Below are 22,446 nucleotides of genomic sequence, written 5' to 3'. Positions count from 1 at the left end.
TTATGTCCGTTTTTCTCATACATACGGCATTACATACGGCCCGTGTATATTGTAATCAGTTTTGTGCAAACAGAACAGCTAGCAACTTGGAACAAGGCGGCCTTGAAGTCCCTATTACTGTTCAATGCGCGATTTCCACCCAGAAAGACTAGAAAGCACAATTTTTGACAAGGCTAAAACAACTGATAAACAAACGCTGGAGGGATCCTCGCGATTTTAGCGACAGCGAGCACTACAACAAAAGAAAGAGAGTGCGTAAAAAACAAAAAGAGCATGCCGGAACATTGACTAACATTACTATATTTTCAATTTTGTGTTGTTGTACGTCATAAACCGCAGTTAATGTTACGCCAGACTTATTCGTTAAGCATTTATTAAAATAACAAAAGCCGTATACCATATAGTACGCGTCATATCAGTGCTTTTCTAGTGAATATCTTCACTTATTGGATCGACTCAAATAAACGCCGGGACCTCGATTAAACGCCGGGACCCCGAATAAACGCCGGGGGCGTTTATTTAAAACTTGGCCTCAGAGACCCGGCGTTTATTTGAAGCCGGCGTTTAATCGGGGTCCGGCGTTTAATCGAGAAAATACGGTATGTTGAAGAAATTGTTCTACAAATAGATGTTGTTGCTTGTTGCAAATTTTTACATTTCTTGTTGTTTTAGTTGGGAGAATTACTATTTATATTTAGTAGGGCTTCATAGGGGAAAATGGGAACTGGTGAACCCTAATATTACGTTATTTTGATAACTATGAATGTTCTCTTATAGGTTTATGTTAACTGGGAAATGCGTTGGTGACTACAGTGAAAGAGACATGCTTGTTACAGGGTGAGGGCCCCTTATTTGCCCCTGATGATACTTACAGGAAGTGTCTGCAAGTGAGGTACCATGTGCAGTTGGCTGGTTCAAATGAGTACCTCTGTCGGTCTTTAAAAGGGGCGTGTCTGGTTGTGAGAGATGTCTGTCAATAGCAGAGGTTCAAGTTAACCCCAAACCGGGGCCAACAGGGCAAGCGGGATGGGTGTAAAGTGGTGGAATAGAATGGTGACAGGAAACAGATTTATTTTCAACCCTTCCGAGTCACTCTAATCAAGAGAAAATTATTATTATTTTTTTTTTCTGGGAAAAGACTTAGGCCTCAACATTACTCAGGCTATATTTTTCATTGTATACCCGGTAATAAAATTGGAAACTCTGGATGCGTCAATGCAGTACTCAGGCAAAGATTTGCAAAACATGGTGCTTGATCTTATGTCGGTTATGACTGGCATGCAAAGGTACAGAGCAAAGCAAAATGTTCCTAAAATGTTATTCATTTTTTTTATTACAAAATTAAGCTCTAGAGATTTCACTTCACACTTTCATGGTGAATGATTCTCAACCACAGGGATGTGCTTTTCAATCTTTAAATTATCATTACCCAACTTTAATAAAATTGTTTCATTTTGTAACCTGAAACTTGTTGTTTACTTGAGGATCTTCTTGTACAGATCATTAAATAAATTTTGTCTGGAAGTTCAATTATATGTACATGTCTTGACATGGTACTAAAAAATTACATCGCATCTTCCAGTTCAATCTACAGTATAACCTTAAACATTTCTTTCCTCGTGTAAGGTTTTTATAACAATTTAACAGTAATTTGTCTGTTGCAATATTGGCATCTTGCATTGATCTGCTTTTGTAGCAGAGAATATCTAGAGAACAAAAGTTAAATTATTACTAACGTTTGCTCTTTTCGTCAAATTACGTTCATATCCAACTCTGTTTTTACAATATCGTAGCACTTAAAAAATTAACTAAATATTCACCAATATAATGTGCTGATTATCTTGGTTAAGTGGTTCTTTTTCCAAAATAACTAAATGTAGTATTTAAACTTATTTATAACACTGCGGACACTGTTGATTCCTTTTTTAAGTTGGCGTGCATTTAGTCTAAAAGCTTTATTTAGAAAAAAATAAACTTAACGTCTGAAGCTGTAAAAACACAAAGGTGATTCTATTAAAGGTAAAAAAGCAAAACATTTTATTTCAAAAAGGCCAAAAAAATGAAATCTCTTTCACTTTCCTTTGTAATCATTTAATTTCTAAAAAAATAACCATTTTATTTGCTCAGCAAACAGTCAAAAAATGTATATTCAAAGATACTATCTACCTATAACGTCCATCAATGTTATAATTAACAACAAGACTTTTTGCTCTTGTTTCCTACGAGTCACAAACTTTACTTGTTATGGCAGAACTTCAATTTTCTGCAACTTTTTACGAGAAATGACAAGAGAAGCCGCTTTTAAAAATGCTCGGAATTTCAACGCACAGATTATTTATATTTTATTCAGCGCATTTAGTTTTTCTTTCTAAATTCTTTTCTTTTCTAAGCATTTTGGCATTGTAGTTAGTAGAATCTTGTACAACTTGACGTTTTTAATATAAATTTTCTAATGCTACACGAAACCGCCATTTTACCCTTAAATGCTTGAAATCCTCATAATAATCCTTTTTTAATTAATTACGTTTCTAAAATAAACTTAAAACCGTCATAAATAAATTGTTCATTACATAACGCTCTCTGCATTTTCTTCTTCCTTTTTCTCGCCTTCTATATCAACAACAAATGAATCTAATGGTATGTTATCTGGCTTTGTTGGTGATTCTTCTGTTGGCTTACTTTCTTCTTTGTCCTTATCAGATTTGGTGTCCTCAGCGGCGGGCTCGTCGGGAGCAGAGTCTTTGCTAAAAAACAAAACATATCAAACATAGTGAATTTCATCACTGCCTGCACTACAACGACTTTGCAGTGGAGCTTTTGGCCCCGCTACAAGGTAATATAGTTATCACAGACACAAGCTTTCAAAATCTCCTGACTTTACTCTGATACTTGAAAATTAAATTTCCCTGACCAAATAAATTCAAAATGTCAAATATAGTAGCGGCCTCCAGCCCCTACTTCCAAGAAAAGACATATCGTTTCTTCCAGTTATCAATTATATGAAATATATTCCAATTTTCCCTGACTTTTCTTCAAAATGTCAATTTTCCCTGACTCAAAATAAAATTCCCAGAACTTGAAGAGTTTTATTATTCCCTGACCATTTCCGGACCAGTGGCAACACTGTTTAATCCGTTTTCGTTGATGCGTTTTCTCGTACGAGGTCCCGGGATCAAATCCACCTTCCTGCCACTAGATGGATTTCCCTTTCCTTCCTTATTTAGTGTCCACAACAGTGCTAAAAACTCTGGCACTGAAATAAAGTAATTCGTAGCCTGCCAACAACCTTCGAGTTTTTGCTTTTGCCGAACACGGTGCCATTTCACGTCTACTTGGGTAAAACAGAATGCTGAGTGACGGTTGTTAACAGATGAAATGACACTTTTTTACGCAGAAGGTAGCTTTATTTTCCCGAAACTGCCTCGTGCCTGCCTCGTCCCAGGCGTTAGGCGGTCAAGGGCGAGAAACAGGAAACGCACGGCTGGATGGCTGGGCGGCGAAACGCGTTTACGTTGTAGTTTGACTAAAAAAATGCTTCTGTTAATAAACACGAGGTTTTCTTTGCAATGCAACTACTGAACAAGGCGCAGAATTAATAGTGGCCAGTTAAAAGAAGCCGAAAAAAAGTAAAATGCTCCCCAAATGACCAATAGGAAAGATTATGCTACTATAATGTACTCGACCGCGGTTAAACAATAGAAATACGTATAAAACAAGAAAAGTACTTCAAAAATAAGATTCTAATTTTTTACTCTTCAAAGATCGATACTTATCCGGCATTCTGATGGTTTACTAAAAAAGTTTTACGTGTACTGTTTGAACAGGTAAAAACGGGCTTGTCGGCACCATTTGTCAAAGCATTCGGTTCGGTTGCGGAGCGTTTAAAAAGTAAACATACTCGCTTATTCGAGGGAATGGGAAAATATTTACACTCAGCAACTATGTTATCAAACCTTGCTCATACACTGTACTTGCTCTCTAATATAAACGGCATTCTCCGAAATAAAAAGAAAAACTGCCTCAGTGAGACGTTTGACCGTCACATATACCAACCTTGGTTGAGTTTCAAAGGATGCATATCGGCCCAGTCTCCCCCTGGGTTTCGCCTCGAACGTTATTCCAGGTTCATCGTCTTCACTACTTGGAATTTTTCCCACTGTCTCTTCTATTGTTGGAACTGTATCCTCTATTGTTGGCGAAGTCCTTCCATTCTAAAACAAATTTGTTTATGTTAACTGAAAAGGGACTACACAGGGCTGCCACTCATTTGAGCCCAAAACATTCCCAGACTTCTCCCTGACTTTTCACTGACCTGACCTCAAAACAATTTTCACTGTCCTTGAATTAGACGAATTAACAAATAAGCCCAACCTTTTTTTACATTTGCTTCAGCTTCTTTTGCAGACCATCAATAATCTTCTCTTCATTTTCGATCTCTTTACGTTTTTCACGGGATTTTGAACGCATGGCATTTGACTTCACCAACAAATCCATTTTGTTTTCTTGTTTCCGCCAAAATTCCCTGACTTTTCACTGCCTTGACAATAACTAAATTTTCTTTGACTTTTGCAAAATTCCCTGACTTTAAACCGAGGGATTGTCAAATTTGCTTCCCGAAATTCCTACACAAAAAACTAGTTACCTGAACTAGACAAAGATATACAAACTTAATTACCCTTTATAATTTTACTGTAAAATGAAAGGCGTACATGGAAAAAACGTTTTATAAATTAGTAATGCCAGCCCTATTTTCTTTTGGCGTGTCACGCAATCCTTTGTCGGGAGGAACGTTGCGTGACAAGCCATCGTTGGCGTTGTTTACTGTATCGCTCGTTTCTTGATGCAATATTCGATTCTGACGAGTTTAATACTCTCCTAGAGTCAAGGATCAAAGACCAAGATCCCCTGTGGCATACCCTTACTTAACAGTTTCTTTAACACCTCCCATAGGGGCATTTGTTTACGATTTCTTTCAGCCGGGAGTTGTCAAGAGAAGGTTATTGTTGGTTTGCATGTGACGTCATTATTTTCTAAACTCAAAATTGTACCTCAATATGGCGTCTCCATACAAAGCTCTGTAAAGTTGCTTGAAACGTTTCGGCAAATAACTCAGAAACGGCGTACCACAGAGACCTGAGACTTTGAGAATTTTTTTCCTGTGTCCCCCCCTAGTCTTTTATAACATTTCATTTTCTGAAGGGTTTTCTTTCACTGAAGGGTTTCCAATTTATTTTTTTTTTATGGCGTGACAGTGCAAACCAGCAATACATTACAGTCACGTACCTGATCTTCCTCTTCAAATATAGCAGAAAGTTTTTTCTTGGGAGGCTCCTCGTGTCGCTTGCGGTGTTTATGTCGTTTTTTGTGTTTTGGCTTGTGTTTGTGATGATAGTGTACAGGTTTGGAATTGACCATAATCTGATTTTGATACGCTGTTTCTCTTGGTTTCCTATAAAAAAAGAAAGAAACTATTAGCAGATTAACTTGAGTTAAAAGGAATTAGTTAGAAATTGTCAAATTAACAGGAAAATTCACCAATTTTTGATCCATAAAATTAAAAAAAAATCTAAATTGGTGTAATGGCGTTTAAGTTCTTGGCTGAAAAGCGCATGCGCAAAACTGACACGCTTTCAATTTACGACTCGGAGAACCGTTTTTGATCAGTTCAGAGTGAAAAATAAACAAAATAATAGCGACGACTTTAAAAGATCCTTGTCGTAGCCGAAACCTATCAAAAGAAGAATTCTAAAGCACTTTGGTGAGCGATGTTCTGTACCACAAGTGAACGATGAAGTGTATTGTAACTTATATAAAGGCACGTGTAAGCTAAGATAGGGTGCGCGGATGACCCTCACTGGTGTGGGGTGCAGGCTTCAAACCTGTAGCCGATTAGCGTCGGAGCGGTTCGATTCCGCCTTCTGCGCGCCACATTTTTACCCAGATGTTTACCGATAAAAGCAGGATTTAACGACTTGGACTATTTTCTCCAGAAAAAATCTTTACAGGATAGTGCCTACTGACAGTTAGTTTACACTTAGTACTTACATGGGAAAAAGGTATCCTCTCTCACTGAAGAGTTCTTCATCGTCGTCGAGAATGTTATTTCTATACATTTTCCTATGTCTCTGTTATGAAAGAAATATATTTAACAAGTAAGTAACGCAAGTTACTGGTCATGCTTCATAAGTCGCGCAGATGAAGAAAAAAACATTGAATCGAAATCAGGAAAGTACTTACAAATGATTTTCTGTTTCTTTCTATAAGACTGTTTAAGCTGTGACTTGAGGTGTCATAAATTTCAAGTTCTCCACCGCTGGGTACTAAAATGTTAGAAAAGAGAAAAGTTTACAATGAAAGCGCATTTAAAACCAAACAAACCTAGTGCACATTGTACAACTTCGTTTTGCAGTTTTGCTTAGTCAGGTACATAAGCGACTCGATTACGAGGCAAAAGACAACATCCATCCCAAAAACACAATTGGCACTGGGTCTTAACCAACATTGGTTTCCTCGATACCAATTTTAAAATAACGGAAATTATGAATAACGGCGCTAAAATGAGGTGGCATTTCTATAGCTACAATACAACGAAACAAAAGCTGAGAAAAACCTAAAAAAGCAGAACGTATTGAATTCACATTTTTCTACTGTGGAAGTGATGGAAAATTGAATAAAGTCAACTCTCTTTTAACGGACACCTCTATAAGACGGACACCTGGTGTTGATCCTGTCCCTGCCGTTTTTCAGTCATTTTACTGTAACTAAACTCCCTATAAGACGGACATCTCTTTAAGGCAGACAGTTGGAGCCGGTGTCCGACGGTTTTAGAGAGAATGGCTGTATGACATTCATTCCTGTAAACTGTGACAGCAAACACTTTTGTTTTTAAGCAAATGAAAGATCATCGCAATAATGTACTCAACTTAAGCAGTTGAGAAAAGCAAGGCTGAAAAAAATTCAAGCTTGAACGGGAATCGAACCCATGACCTCTGCGATACTAGTGCAGCGCTCTTACCAACTGAGCTATCAAGCCAACTGGGAGCTGGTCACTTGTGAGTTCGTAATATACCCGTGGATGGAGAAGATATGAAATGAATATATGAAATTCATATATGAATTATATATGAATTTTATATATGAATTTCAAAAATTCATTTCATACTTTTGTTTTTGTTTATAAGGAAGCTTTTCTCAAAACGATACAACAAGTGTGAACTACAGCATCATGTATTACAGTATACCTCCTGTCGCTCTCCAGTCAACTTGAATAGCGTCTGGAACACGACATTCGTCACCCGCTCTGAAGAAAGGAAAAACAATATTGCAACATCACAAAAGTGTTAAGATGGAATTTTTTACATTTTGTATTACAAGAAGAGCTCATTATGTTTCAATCTGTAGCAATTTACGGTGGAATCTCGACTTCTGGAAGCCTCGATTTCTCGAATCTCCCGAAAACTCGAAGCAGTAGTTGTCTCCCTTGAATTTGCTTCAGTCAGTAACTCAGGTTTTGTACGGCGGCCATGTTGCATGGCAGGAACAATAAAAAGGTTTTGCCTCGAAAAAAACAGGTTTCCAATGTAGTTTTAGGCAAAGTAGCAGTGGTTTGATAGAAAAAAGTAAAACACTCCGAACAATATCACAGAACAATGTGCCCCCCCCCCCCCGCCCCGGCTTGTAGCCCGGATTATAGACACAGTTAAGGTTTGGCAGTGAGACGGAACCTTTTCACGTCAATTCAATTGAAACGAAAACAGTGAACGTTACCTCAACATGGGTTTGTTTTCGTCTTCTTCTTCACTTGATTCACTGAGATACAAGACAAACAAATGAGTTGTTTACTTCGGCTGTGTTTAAATTTATGAGCGCTCTCATTGGTTAGAAAAGTCGTGCAACGTCGGAGCATATATATGCGTTTTTCGATCAACATGAAAAACAGAGATTTGATTGGCTCATTAGGTTATTTACCGAGTCTGTTGTGACTCGCCAGATGTCACTACATGTACTTTGGTAGTTGGTGACATTTAATTTTAGCTGCACTACTTGTAGCTCCGAGTTTAGATTCAAATTCGGATAACGTTTTTACAGATAAGGCATTATGTACTTGTTGGGTGATATGAAGATTGCTATTTTAAGCAAGTTTTGATTTATAAATAATCTGTTTTGATTAGGCTTTCAGGAAATGGTTTATTAATCTATAATACAAAATAAGGCCAACCCAGGTAAAATTTATAAATAACGAATCGAATTTTACCTTCAGCTGTCAAGTGCAAAATTTGTTACTTGTATACTAAGGCCAATTAATTCTTTTGACAATTTTTTTCTTTGGCAAAAAATGGGCGAGCTTTACCAGACATTTGTATGTGTAATATCCCTTTGCCTTTAACCATTTCATTTTTTTTTCGTTTTTCAAAGATGCACAAAAAGTAGATTCGTCTCATTCAATAAATGTCATCGTTTTACTGTTTAAAATAAAAGCCACTTACGCAGCTGTGATCGCTGAAGCCTCAAATGCACTACGAGCCAAAAGCTCAGGAAGCCTGCGAGTAAAGAAAGAAAAGAACCATAAATAAATAAAACGTGACATATGAAAATTCTCAACATGAGATAAACGAAATGAAACATGAGTATGTCACCTATAGTACTTACATGCTTACGACCTGGTCTTAAAAAGGAGTTACTGTTAATAGACTACCTCCAAGTAATGAAGGTAAAACACAAGTCTACAGCTGAAAGCCTTTTGGTTGGAAGTGTAGATGATCAAACGTAGATAAGAACATTTCATTTTCTAGTTTGAAGCTTGTAGCGTGACATAATAATTGCCTGAAATAGCGTGATCTTGCGTGATATAATCGCCCAACAAAGCTTACAAAGGAGCGCGGGTAATTCTTGAATAATTTTAAGTTTAACAAGTCTGTCTAGCCAATCAGAAAACAAGTTTTTAACAGGTCAACAGGCATGAACCAAGCTTAACACGTCGTGTCGTGTATCATGTTTTGTCCCTTTTAAATATTCTCATCTTCTTACCCTGAAGGAAACAGCACTGTTCCACTACCTTCTCTTTCTAACCGAGTCAGGGCATCTCTGAAGAAAAAGACAAGAAATAGTAAAAACGTCCACAGATCAATCAATGAAAAATCCCAGCAATAATAAGCATCCCCACCCAAAGAAAGGAAATCTTAGGCACAAACATCCTCATTCTTGTCCCCATAGCCCTTTCCTTTCTCTTAGTCGGCTTGGCACGAGAAAACGGAGGGCTCTGGGGACATAGGGTTTTTGAATTAATTCGAATTTTTTTAATTGGCTGATTGGAACAAAGAATTCCTAAACGGAAGTCGAAAACGTAACGACTCTCTCATACACTCTTTTGAAACGTCACGAAGACCGAAAGTCCTAGAATCTAGGACTGGAAATCCTGTGTCCCCAGAGCCCTTTGTTTTCTCGTGCCAAGACCCAGCCGGCTAAGAGAAACGAAAGGCTATGGGGACGAGAATGAAATATCCTTTAATACCCTACTTCCCTCCCCCCTCCCCACTCCCGATTTAGCCATCGGCGTTACATTTAGTGGTAGATCTAAACAAGGATGGAACAACAATGACAACAACATTAACAATGGTTATTCCGCTCACTTGTAAGCCAGTCTTCTATAAGCCAGCAAAATATCTTCATCCTGGACGAACTGGTAACTGTCACGTATTAGCCATCTTCTGAGATAATGTGTGTGAAAATATTCTATCATTTCCTGTAAAATTAAAATCGAAAAATAAATAACTGTTCCCAGGTGGAGAAACGGAAGTTAAACAGTTTAACCCTCTAACCAAAAATGGCCTAGAAAAGAAAACGCTGTTACGTCGTCACATTACATCAGTCAGGTTACTTAGCAACAATTGACAGCACACATTCATTCGGGTCTCTCGTTCAACTTGCAATGCAACAATGTTGCGAGACAAGTTGAACAAAAATGTTGCTCTTATTACCGGGCCTTAATGCGAACCACGTCAAGACGGAGTCCTATACACTGATCAAATGGACATTGCAGTGATAATTTACATTGCTTACATTTCGTTAAGCATTACCGACACTAGCCGACTAGGGTTTCTTAAGCTAACGGTAAGCTACTTTAAGTAACTAACTAATTGAAAGCAACTGTTTGGAATTCTTACCCAGTAATATCCATGACCTCGATGGCCACTAATTTCTTCAATTCCAGCCACAAGGTGATCTAAAAACTACAAGCGATGAAATCAGGTGAATGTTTGAGAAAGTTGTAAGCAGTATTAAACCAGGTCTGTGCATAACAACTGGAAATGGATCAATGTTTATGCAATATTGTTGCAACACTGTTGCAATTACTGTTGCAACATGAAAAATTGCATTCTTTGTATTGTACAAAGTTGACATGATACAACTTGACATGAACGCCGTTATCCGCTATCCAACTCTAAGCGTAATTTTTTTCAGTCATCAATTTCACACGTATTGCGGTTGTGCAAATCGATCCAGAAGTTTCTATAGAAGATCGCCGTTCAGGGATTCGGTAAATAAGGACAACTTTTCATTTTATATACAATTAATTAGTCATTAAACGCTATTTTCTTAGAATATATAAATCGGGGTTGACACTGATTAAAAAGGTTAAATGTAAAATGTTTCGACTACTTCAGAGGCCTTCATTAATTGAAATGCCCAATAAACTTCGCATTTTAACTTATGAAGGCCACTGAAGTAGACGAAACGTTTTACATTTAATCTTTTTAATCAGCGTCAACCCCGATTTATATCTTTATTACATTATGCTAATTACGACCATAGCATTTTAATCGCTATTTTCTTTATTTTCCTTTTTCATAAACAAAGGAACATTCTCTGCATTATTGTGTAGTCTTGAGCAAATAACAGCAGGAAGAGATTACCTTTTCATTGAGCTCCGCATACATGTTACGCTGTTCTTTCCCTCTCAGCTTCACATGAAGAATTCGTACCAGTGGTTTGATGGTCATTCCCTTAAATAAATGAAATAATTTTTTTTACAACGTTAGTTACTGCTAATAGACATTCGCCACACTTTTTACGGCAAAAAACTCTGAGCATCGATTTTGCCGGGGTGCTTACGGAGCTTGCCGTAATCTAGAAAATTATGGTTGGAAATCATTTTGGAGTTCCGCTTTGGAGTACACTTTTTCTCGTTGGAAAGTGCGCGGAAAATGTTCATTCTCTTGGAACGTGTCTCGTCATGGACAACAGCACGGTCTTTGCAAACGTATACAAGCCGCCCCATCAAAATGTAAACATGGAGAGAGTTTTCATCGGTCCTTTGTTTACAAAAGAACGTATAACTTTTTACGTTTACATTTAACAGAGGCATAATCCGTCCAGACGAATTGTGGGTCAGTTTTTTTACGCGCGGAGAACTATCAGATGCACTAAGCCCTAGGTTCGTCGCTCAAGACAAACGAACCTGCAGACAGCTTGTCTTGAGGAGGGGGCTGAAGGAGTAGAATGAGAACTGGGATTTGGGCAAATTTTCACTGGGGAAATGGGATTTGGGTCACTGGGACTGGGAATCAGAGCCAAAAAACTAGGAAAAAATAGGACTGGGAAATGGGATTTATACCCCTCTTCAAGACCCTCCTTGACGAATAATCCGGACTTCGCCCGTCGTAATACTTCTGCATGACCATGCAGACGCACAAAGACGGATTATCTGTCTCAGCCAAGTTCGTCTCTTAACTCGTTGTCCAAGACGCACTTTAGCAGACGGTTACGGTCTTGACGTATAATCCGCCTTGGGCCTGCCTTTACACTGAGACGCATAACCAGACCAGGCTTTTAGCCAGGATTTAAAAAGTGGGAGTCCCGACTTTGTCCCCATAGCCTGAAAAGCATGCAAGGTGTTTTTCTGCAATTATAAGTGCCAAGGTATCTAAAGATTTCCAAATTTGCTAAAAACCCCTCTGTTTACAGTTATTCATATTAATTTTCTCTGAAAAGTGGCCGTCCATAGGACTCCTGGACTCCCACCTGGCTAAAAGCCTGAACCAGACACGCTAAAAAGACTTGTCCAAGTTCGTCCAGATCGCGGATTATGCGTCTCAAGTACAAAAACGGCCGTTGCATTCATAAAAGTCTGTTTGATATAGTTTTTACCTGAAAGAAAACCGTGAATAGGACGATAACAATTGTGGTCGTGACAAACATATTCTTCATAGGAAAATGATCTTCAACGAGAAGGATGGCCAGAGAAAACGATACAGCACCTCTGATTCCACCATAACTCTGAAAAATAAAAATAAAATGAGCCTTTTATACATCAGCGCTGCAAAAGCAACTTAAAAAAACCGACAAATCTCTCAGTACCATAATAAACTGGTCTACAGCACTGAGTTTGTTGAGCCGACCGAATCTGTTGGCAAAGAACGTCAGGATAACCACACCTGCAATAAGCCATAGGATCAGCCGTTAGGTACATTCCAGCCACATAGGTGAAACAAGTTTGTATATAAAGCTTACTTTCATTAGTCTCCTACGCAGACGTTCTTTTGGCTCGTCACGCAATCTTTCTCACGTAGGATGCTTACTACATGTTTATCAACCCGATACAAATTACTTTTTCCTGACACTCATATTAAGGGAAACTGGTCAAACGTCTCAGGCAGGTTTTCTTTCCATTTCGCCGTTTTTTGTTCAAATTGAAGGGTTATTACAAGCAAGGATAGAAAAAAATAGTTGCCGAGTGAAAGCATAATCCCATTTTCTCAGGTAAACCAGTGTTTTTAAACCAAAGGTGCTTTGACAAATGGCGCCGACAAGTCCGCATATCGCTATTTTCAAACACGTAGAACTTTTTTAGTAAAGCTTCAAAAAACTTAGTAAACCCTTAGGATACCGGTTATGTATCGAACTTTGAACTGTGAAAATTAAAACCTTATCTTTGCAGTACTTTTCTTATTTTTGCATATTTCGGTCGTTTGACCGCGGTGGAGAATGGAGGCCACAGCATGAAGCACCTAGTAATGTAGCAGCTCTCGTAAACTTGTAATTCTACTGGTCCTCCTGTGTTATTGTAGCTGTTATTGTTTTTGGAGGCTAGGGCATTGTTGCTTTTGTTTGTTTGTAATCTCTCGAAGGGTAGCGAGCCATTCATGTGAGACCTTGCGAGAGATGCAGGTCCCCCTTCCCCACCCCCCAAGCATTTTGTCACCCGGGTGGAGAGACGCACTGTAACAGTCAGTGTCTTGTACATGGCCATTGCCCAAACCCAGGCCGCTTGATCTGGAGTCCAGTGCACCAAGCGGTCACCACGCCTCCCCCTCTTAATAAAATTTATTATAAAAGTTTTACCATCTCACCTAAGGCCCGATAGACCAGTATAAATATCAGCGTAACAAACACAAACTGTGTATTCCATACGTGAGGCCAGCTAACCACTCGCACTCCAAGAAACATAAAGATCAGAGTTTCACTGCTGGAGCTGTAGACAGACACAAGGATACAAGTGTGAAAAGGTAGTAATTATTATACATAAGATATTTCTGTGATAATAAAGAAAGTTGGAAAGTGCCAAAGGTTTGAAAGAATCCATACACCTACAGACCTTACGAATTTCTTTTTGTTCTATTACGGGAGGTGTGACAGTGTGTTTTGAAGCTGGCACCTGAGGCCTCAGGTCGTTTTGTGGTTAGGAACGTTCGCAAAAAGCTGTTTCACACAAGCGAAATTTCGCCAAGACTCGCTTCGCATTGAAAATTCGAACGTCCGACTATTCGTGTTTGTAATTTTTTTCCTTTCACTAAGCACAAAATCGCCGATATTTCGCCAACATTTTAGCTAGCCGGCTGTCCAGCAGTATCATCCGAGACGAAATGTCAGTGTAATACGTCCTGTACATCAACTTTTAAATGCAGTGTTTTAATCTGATTTTGAATCATTTCCTTTCAAAAGTGGCACTTTCACTTATGCTCTTTCTGGTTCAGGGCAGTCAATAACATTTTTCATGAGCGGCTTCTGCATATGGAATAGGCTGATGTGTCCACGGAAGGGGCTGTAAGGCCCCTTTTCTCTAGGGGGTCTGGGGGCATGCTCCACAAGAAAAATTTGAAATCTAGAAGCTCGGAAATGCAATTTCCAGCAATCTGAGCATCAAAAAGAGTGCTGTTGATGACTATTTTTATTGACCACAGAACAAGTTTTTGAACAAATTACAGTATTAATTTTTTATTATGCAAATGTTATAGGGCCTATAGGTGGCGGTAGACCACCAGTAACCGGCAATTATTGAAACCCCTGCAACCAGTTTTATTATCTGTCTCTGAATTTCAAAACTGGAGATGCACCATCCATATACTAAGATGAACAACATAATCACACAGTAAATTACCTCATCATCTTGAGAAAATACTTGATTGTTGTGTGAGACTTTCTTGAAATGTTTAGCTCCACATAGGGCTTCATGATGATAGCACAGGTTACAATACTGTGAACAGTACCAACAAAGCCATAATGTCAATTTACATCTGGTATTTCTTGTGTTTTTTTTTTTTGGATGATTTTGCAGTCTACATCAAACTGTAACTAAAAAGTACACGACTTGCATTCTTGTGCTTCAGGGACTACACTCTATAATTTGACATTCTTGAAACTGTGTTAGCAGGGTCAGGAAAAGGTTAAGTCTGCATTCAAGCCTAGTGGCCCATCAGGCCAGAACTTTTCCCGGTTTCAGTAGCATGAAGCGACAGGAGTATTTCTAGTTCCCCCGGATGGGATGAATTCGCTGATACCCATTTTATACATCTGGGTGTAGAGAGGCACTGTGAGAGTAAAGCATCTTTCCCAAGAACAACGCAGTGACCCCGGCCAGGGCTCAAACCCTGACTGCTCAATCTGGAGCACGCTAATTACCATTAGGCCACCACCACCAACCAAGGAATTACATAATTACATGGTTAGTTAATGAACATTTTTAATGAGGAAGTTCCATGAACTGCAATATACCGGTAGTTCTTTATGGCGATGAAGTGTATTGTCAGATGAATATAGTCAGTGATTACCTCATGATTCCAGACAAGTGGAACAATTCTGCTGTCAGGTATGCAAGGTAACTCATAACAAACACAAAGATGGGCTCAATCACTGTGAAAATAAAATACAAATTCTAGTGACGAAGTATAATTAATTGGATTCACACACACACACACACACACACACACAAAAAAAAACAGTTTTAAGGTCACACACAGTACATGTTGAGAATGCCGATGTCAGATAAGTATCCTAAGAATACGCAAACATGCATGGGCACTTGAGAGAGATTGCAGCTAGGAGAGGGGCCCAGAGAGAGATGTCGAAAAAAAGAGAGTTGAATCCCTGGTGCTAAGATTGTCATTATGTTGTAAGGATTATAGATCTAACAAAGAACTTTTAAATTATCTTTTACAATCTATGGCAGATCTTTCAAGATCTTTAAAGATCCTGCAAAAAATATTAGTAAAATATTGTATGTTTTTACACAGAATCTTTATCAAAATGTTGCTAAAGCGTAAAAGTGCTTCTTTAGCAAAGTTGAGGTAAATTCAAGACCAAAGTACCAAAATTTCAGTTTAGCGGCGAAAAAAAAGCGTTTTTTTTGGGAAAATTTGGGTGTCAAAGGGTTAAGGCAGCCAGTGGCAGATTGAAGACTAATTAATAATCCCACAAATGTTGTGCTATTGTCCAGTGTGACTGAGATTTACAAACAATAGTTATGTTGAATCCAAATTTCTTGAACCTCCAAGGGAAATGAAAATTGCTTCAAGAAATCGGAGGTAAAATTACAAAGAAGTACTATCCATGGGAAACAAAAATTGGTTAGAGAAATCAGGAGTTTTGAGAAACCGAGGGTTTGAGAGATCAGGATTCAACTGTAACTGACAGAAAACGTTTTTGTACATGTTGCAGTTAATTTTTGATCTCAGTTAATTTTTTTTAACTAGTTAGTTTTTTTTCTAACTAGTTTTTATTTTATATACTAGGTTAATAAGTAGAAAAAGCAATACACCTCCCCTCCCTTGATGTCTCATTACCCCCCCCATCTTTACTAACACCCCCCCCCCCACCCCACTATCTGCTATTAACATTATCCCTCTCCCCCAAGTACTATCATCAATTTTTTTTTCTTTTTACTAACCTGCACTGCATTTGAACTCTTAACCTCTGGATTTGCTGTCCAACCCCTTACCACTTTGCCATGTAGGAAATGTTGGATGAACTGGCACTATTTTTTAAGAATATATGACTCCAACCCATACCCTAACCCTATTTTGTACCTAGTATAAAAAATTAACTAGTTAGAAAAAAGCTAACTAGGTAACATTTAAAATTAACTGAGATCAAAAATTAACTGCAACATACACACCTCTGACATGGTCAGTGTACTTTGTAACAAACGCTGTGGCCAAACCCCACAGCAATCCAAGCAGTGTGCCACCAATACTGACCACAAAGAATGATGCAAAACCAGTAAGGATCTGAAAGGTTTTAGAAATGTAAAGTTATATGCAGTAATGTAAAACTGAGTTCAATGACCCTTTAGAAACAAATTGGGTATGTCAATTTGAATACAATGGAGTTTTAAATATTGATCCTGTACATACCTCCTTATAAGTGACTACCTCGAAACCTGCTAAGCCTTCAAAGAGGTGATACAATACTACAGTTACAGCATCTGTGGAGAAAATAAATATAAAGAAAATTGTTCATACTTAGATATAATAGAAGCTAAATTTATTTTTTAGTCTCTACAAATAATTAAAATAAAGTTAATTACTATACTTGGAGAGGAAGTCACATCAGCCCTAGCTGGTTTTCATGCAGTCTTCTGTCCAGGTTGAATTTGTTTGTTTTTCAGGGGAAAAGAAAACTGCATGGCAAGAGTACTTGGAGAAAATCGCTGAAGCAAGGCAAGAACCATAACAAACTCAACACACTTATGGCACTGGGCTGGAATCGAACACAGGCCACATTGGCGGGGGGCAAGAACTCTCACCATTGCGCCATCCCCACTCACTTATTTGGGTGCAGGCATAGAGACACAAAATTGGATAATTCTATTCAGTCCTAAAGAGTTTTCCTTATAGAAATTAATGAATTTAAAATTTCATTAAAAAATCATTCGACAATCTTATTTTTCTTATTACGACTGTACCAGTGGCGGATCCAGACCTTAAGTTAATGAGATAACTGGGGGGCCTGATCATCCAGACCCTGGAATAAAAAGGCAGGGGGGGGGGGGCTCTTGAAAATAATTTTTCTTGGTCCTACAGGCTTTAGTTGGCCTAAAAATAAGGTGCAGCCTTGGCCCCGTAGATCCACCGTATTACTGTGTACAATTGTTATTGTAAAAGGGCATAATTCTTACCATTCAACAGCGATTCACCAAAAACCAGGATGTAAAGCATGACGTTGACATGAATCTCTTCAAACACAGCCAGCACCTAGTGAGAAACATGTTTATAATGCTAAGACTATTTATGATACCTTATAATTGCATGTAAAATCTTAGAACATAACTCCCTCCTCCCACTTTTTTAAGAAACATTATTTACTTGCCAATTTCATGTCCTATCTTTTAATTGATCAACCTTCAAGTCAGCAGATCAATCAATCACTTATTTGCGAAAATAGCGTCTAGTGAGCTAGAAGCTCATTTGAAATACATACGTGGCAAAAGAGTTAAGCGTTATTTTCCACTGCCTGAGTGAAACGCAATAAGTGGAAAATGTTTTTCTCACACACCGCTTATGGCAGGGGCCTGGCATGGCTACCAGTGGTGTGTGAGAAGTTTCAGTTCTCGGTGGCAGCTTCAGGTTGCAGGTCTAAATAAAGTAGTTATGGATACATTTAAAGTGGTTATCAATGATGGATACTAGAATTATTAATGTTTAATGCTTACAACTTAACTTACAGCAACTGGATCTACAGCTGCAATGAGTGAAGCAAATGTCAATGTATGCATCAATTTCAAGTCAGTTCCCATTTTTGCTGACACTCCAAACAAGGACAGACCTATCCACAAATAATATTAATAAAATAAAAATAAATATGAGAAGCAATGTTTTAGATAATTATAAGCAAGTCTTACAAGGTATTTGATAATGAAATTTAGTAGATAAACACATTTTTACATCTAGAATCTGAATAATTATTTAACATTGTGTAGTCCATAAATTATTCCATACCGTAGTTCCATAAATTATTCCATACCTCCCCCACCCCTCTGGAAATTCCAATTAACCTTCATACATTTCCTTATAGTTTTTGGCCTTTGAGACCCCTCCAACCCTCAGGAATTTCCAATCCTTCTGTGGTGGGAGTATCCATGGACATTTTCTGGAACCACACTTTTGACATTTGACATAGTCCTGAGTATAAAAGGAAGTATATGATACTAAATGTTTTGACAAGGTTCTTCATAAAGAAAGAATTTTTCTTGAAAATAACTGACTCACCTACTGTAAATGTATTAAAAATTGTTCCCTACAAGAAAAATAAAGAAAATAATTAGTTAGTTTACTTGATTCAAGTTATTGCTTTTTTAATAAATTGTGCACAAATACCAGATGGTATTTGTTTGTTTTTCAGGTGGTAGTAAAGGGAATGGTTCAAAAATAATTCTTAGATAACCCATCGTTTTAAAAGATTCTAAAACATTCTCCAAATACACTAGTTCATTTTTAACACATACCACAACTGCATATAATAATATTGTTCCTATGTTGTCAAAAAATGCTCTGTCCTGAAGAAAATAACCAGCCTCAAGTACAATTCTGAAAAAAAAAACATTAGGTAGAAAATAAAATGTATCATTAATTATTTTATAAATGCAAATTTTGATCCAAAAAGAATGCCGTCCCCCATTCCCCAAGAAGGGACATTGAACAAATATAAGCCAAGGGCTAACTTTTTTAATTTTATGGTCGTTTAATATCATATGGTACTTCCCCCCCCCCCCCACCTCCAAGCAATGAAGACATTTGTATCTAATTTTTATGTCATGCAATAAGAAAATAAAATAAAACAGTAATTTACTTTCTCGCTTTTTCTATTCTTGGAAATATTGATCTTTGGTCATTTCATAGGCACAGAGTACATACAGCAATGGTTATTATTAATATTACAACATAAAACCAATATTTCCCAATATAGCTTTTGAGAATAATAGTATTGATAAGTAATAATTATATTGATAGATAAAAAAGAGACTTTGGTCTAAGTACTTACGGTGGCAACATGAACAAAAAGAACGTGCGGGATGAGAAGGCTGGAGCTATGTCAGTGATGCCCATACCTCTGGATAAACATAAGATTCATAAACAAAATTAAAATCTATGTGAACATCACAGCTTGCATGAACATATTATTATGGATGCCTTCCATATGAGAGTTTCCCTGCCTGGGCGGGTGTATAAAAGGGTAGCAGAAATTAAACTGTTCCAGCACAACTTGCTGGAACTTGCAATTTGAAAATTTACTGTCTACTAGTCTTCATAAGCTACGAAAACTGGGATATGGTCTGGTTGTGTAGGGAATAAGCTCTGGTGGCATATGTAGACCACTTTGATCTGGCTGAGTGCAGTCTAAACCTTGTATGGAGCTCCTTACTACCTACAAAACCTACAGTCGTGTAGTTTAAATTTATTTATTATTAATGAATAAATATTTTTCTAAAATTTGTCAAACATTTCAGAAAATATCCATACCTCCCCCAAGAAAATATTTTGGTTTGATTCCCCCCCCCCCTCCCACCAACTCATTAAAAATTCCAGTCTAGCTCCATGCTTTCCTTTAAAAAGTTTGGCTTTGGAGACCCCCACCCCCTCAAAATTACCTTATGTTGGGGTGGGTATGTATGTTTTCTGGAAACACATAATTATGTTTGAATTTAAAAATAAAGCACTTACTCCATAATTCCTCCTATTACAATTCCAAGGACTATTACCAAGCTGAAGAAAGAAAACATATTTAATTATTCCATATCAGAACAAATTAATGAAATGTTTAGGTGACCTGTTGTATGCTATGAAAATATGATGACATCTACTCACTGTGACATATATAAATTAAAATATCCAGGATCTCAAGAGTGCAGTAATAAATGGCATGCAATGCATGCAGAGGTAATGACTTTTCCCAAAGGGATCTTAAAAAAATTTTAGGGAATTTGCCAAAAAAGTAACCTAAATAAAAGTAGCCGACAACTTCTCTGTTGAACATTATTCAACAAAAGTTGCGTTACCTTGTAGCATGACATCGATAAGCGATATACATGTATGATACTTCTCGCGAGCAACATGCAAGGTCAAGGGCTGTTTCGTAGTTGTTTACACAGACCGACAACATAGGCCCATTGTATTAATAACTGTAGAGATGTGATCATGTCTGTTGACTGAATTCAATATCTAACTCCTCAAATATATAATTTGAAAGTCTTTTTCAAATACTTTGCATCAGGCTTTTTTAACTTTCCAGGAGTATTTCCTTATTGTTTTTGCTGCAATTTCTTGTTAGCTTGGGTTCCGTTCGCTTAACATTTATTCCTGCAGTGCGTTCTCAGTCCCTTTCGGTTATCTTGATTGGTCGATCCAGTGCGACAGAAAGTGGTACAAATTCCCCCCACTGCCTCGTGACATAAGACTTGACTGACGTCATCCCATAAAAAATGGAATTTATGACATGAGTATTATTGCATTTAACTTAAGACAGTTACAATTTTTTTTATCATGTTGATCCTGGAACATCTGTTTTCAGGCGTTTTGACAGTTACAGGGTCACATAGTTTGATGTCAGTAAAGAAATAAGACAAAAGATAATGTGACTACAGTTGAATCCTGATAACTCGAACCTTCAAGAGAAATCAAAAAAGGGAGTTTGAGTTATCGAGGGTAAAATTAATAAGAAAATGACCTGAAGGGGAATCGAAAAAAGGTTCGAGTTAGCGGGAGTTCGAGTGACTGAGGGTTTGAGTTATGGTTTGGTTTGAGTTAAAGGTTCGTGTTAGCGGGAGTTCGAGTGACTAAGGGTTTGAGTTATTGGGATTCAACTGTAGTTTTTTCTCGATTGTTATCTCTTGCCTCTTGTTTGCTTTAATTCTTGTTCAAATATAAACTAATTATTTTGTTTGAACCCAGAATCTGAAAGCTTGCACGTTCCAATGTGCATACAAGGCACTATTGCAATATTTGTACATTGTTAAATGTCAAAGGCCAATACGAGGAGGAGTTTTCATCTTTGAATGTAATATCCAGCTGTTCTTTCCAACTTACGACATATTCAATAGCTAAACTAATGCACACAAAGAAATGGTGAAGCTAATATAAATGAATCCATTGAGCTGTGATATTATAATTGTTACGTATGTCGTTCACATGCATGTTGGTTGTAGAGTTGACAATTTTACAAATATAAGAATATAACAGCTAAAAGTTATTTCAAGGCCACTCAAGCAATACACTGAGCATGATATCTAAACCTGCTGGTAGACAATTAACAAGCGATCTAACTGTGCAAACAACAGAAAATTACTGTCTGACATCTGACAAAAAATGGGCGGGAACCCAAACAATTTTATTTGTGCTTATTCATAACCCGCTTAGATGCGCATTTCAATAAAGGTACCCAAATTTCTGTTGATCTGACATCGACAAAATCGGCGACAATATTTTTTTAGTTGCACAAATGGCTTCTTAAAGTATTTTTCCGTTTTCAGTTTAATTTAATTTAATTTTGGTAACAGGTTTTTCATTTCTCGCGCCAATAAATTTTGTTTACATATAAGCTTAAGTATGAACGGACGTAAAGAGCTACAAGTCTACAACAAGCGGAGAAGACATAAGATAATCTAATTTGCATATTAAGCCCGTCTTTTTAATTAAGCTTACCATGATTCAGGTATAACTGAAGATAGCTTGTGAGATAAATGAAATCCTAAAAGAGAGAGATCATTTATTTGAGGCGTTTTTAAAATGTGACCATTCTGAATAAATTAGAAATCGACACTCTGCTTGCTTCGCTAGCTAATTGTCATTTTTACAACTTACCTAGTTTTGCAAGACTTGCGATCAAAATCCACACGATAATCGTCAGAGGTCCAGATACATAAGCAAAGTCAAACTTAGCCACTTTAATCTCCGGTGGAGGTCCATGGCCCGAAGTATCGTTGTGATCCGACGAATTATTCTCGATCGCTGGGTCACCGACCGCGGCGCTTATGTGAACAATTAGCACACCTACTATCAACAAAGCTGCTGCTGGATTTATGAAAGACATCTTAACTTTCATTCCTTTCCTTGTCAAGACGAACTTTGTTTTCCTAAATAGTTTAAACGCAGAGTAAAACCCTTCATTGATTTTCGCGCCTTGACGAAGACTTCTTCTGCAATAAAATTTACTTTTTCGTCAAGTCACCTGATGAGA

At 37.6% G+C, this 22,446-nt stretch overlaps 1 protein-coding gene and 1 non-coding gene across 2 annotated transcripts; one reads left to right on the top strand and one right to left on the bottom strand.

The window, feature by feature from the left end:
* Window positions 1-1,315: 1,315 nt before the first annotated feature.
* LOC144631955 (Na(+)/H(+) exchanger beta-like) lies at window positions 1,316-22,411 on the bottom strand. The gene is made up of 27 exons (XM_078490546.1): window positions 22,071-22,411; window positions 21,912-21,957; window positions 19,935-19,976; window positions 19,255-19,323; window positions 18,719-18,800; window positions 18,483-18,510; window positions 17,939-18,039; window positions 17,393-17,468; window positions 16,629-16,699; window positions 16,391-16,502; window positions 15,048-15,129; window positions 14,378-14,473; window positions 13,350-13,471; window positions 12,358-12,434; window positions 12,148-12,276; window positions 10,914-11,003; window positions 10,164-10,229; window positions 9,630-9,742; window positions 9,028-9,084; window positions 8,487-8,540; window positions 7,768-7,809; window positions 7,242-7,300; window positions 6,238-6,320; window positions 6,046-6,125; window positions 5,284-5,449; window positions 4,054-4,211; window positions 1,316-2,744 (listed from the first exon to the last, which is right to left on the bottom strand). Exons 1-27 carry the CDS (start codon window positions 22,309-22,311, stop codon window positions 2,567-2,569), a joined length of 2,520 nt encoding a protein of 839 aa, XP_078346672.1. The 5' UTR covers window positions 22,312-22,411; the 3' UTR covers window positions 1,316-2,566.
* Trnastop-uca (transfer RNA opal suppressor (anticodon UCA)) lies at window positions 5,839-5,925 on the top strand. Its single transcript has one exon. It is a non-coding gene; the product is annotated as a tRNA-Sec (tRNA).
* Window positions 22,412-22,446: the final 35 nt, after the last annotated feature.

The sequence above is a fragment of the Oculina patagonica genome, chromosome 1 (assembly GCF_052425735.1).
Source record: "Oculina patagonica isolate OP01 chromosome 1, crgOcupat, whole genome shotgun sequence".
NCBI lineage: Eukaryota > Metazoa > Cnidaria > Anthozoa > Scleractinia > Oculinidae > Oculina > Oculina patagonica.
Note: the sequence above shows the minus strand (reverse complement) of the source record. Positions and strands in the feature narration are given on the sequence as shown.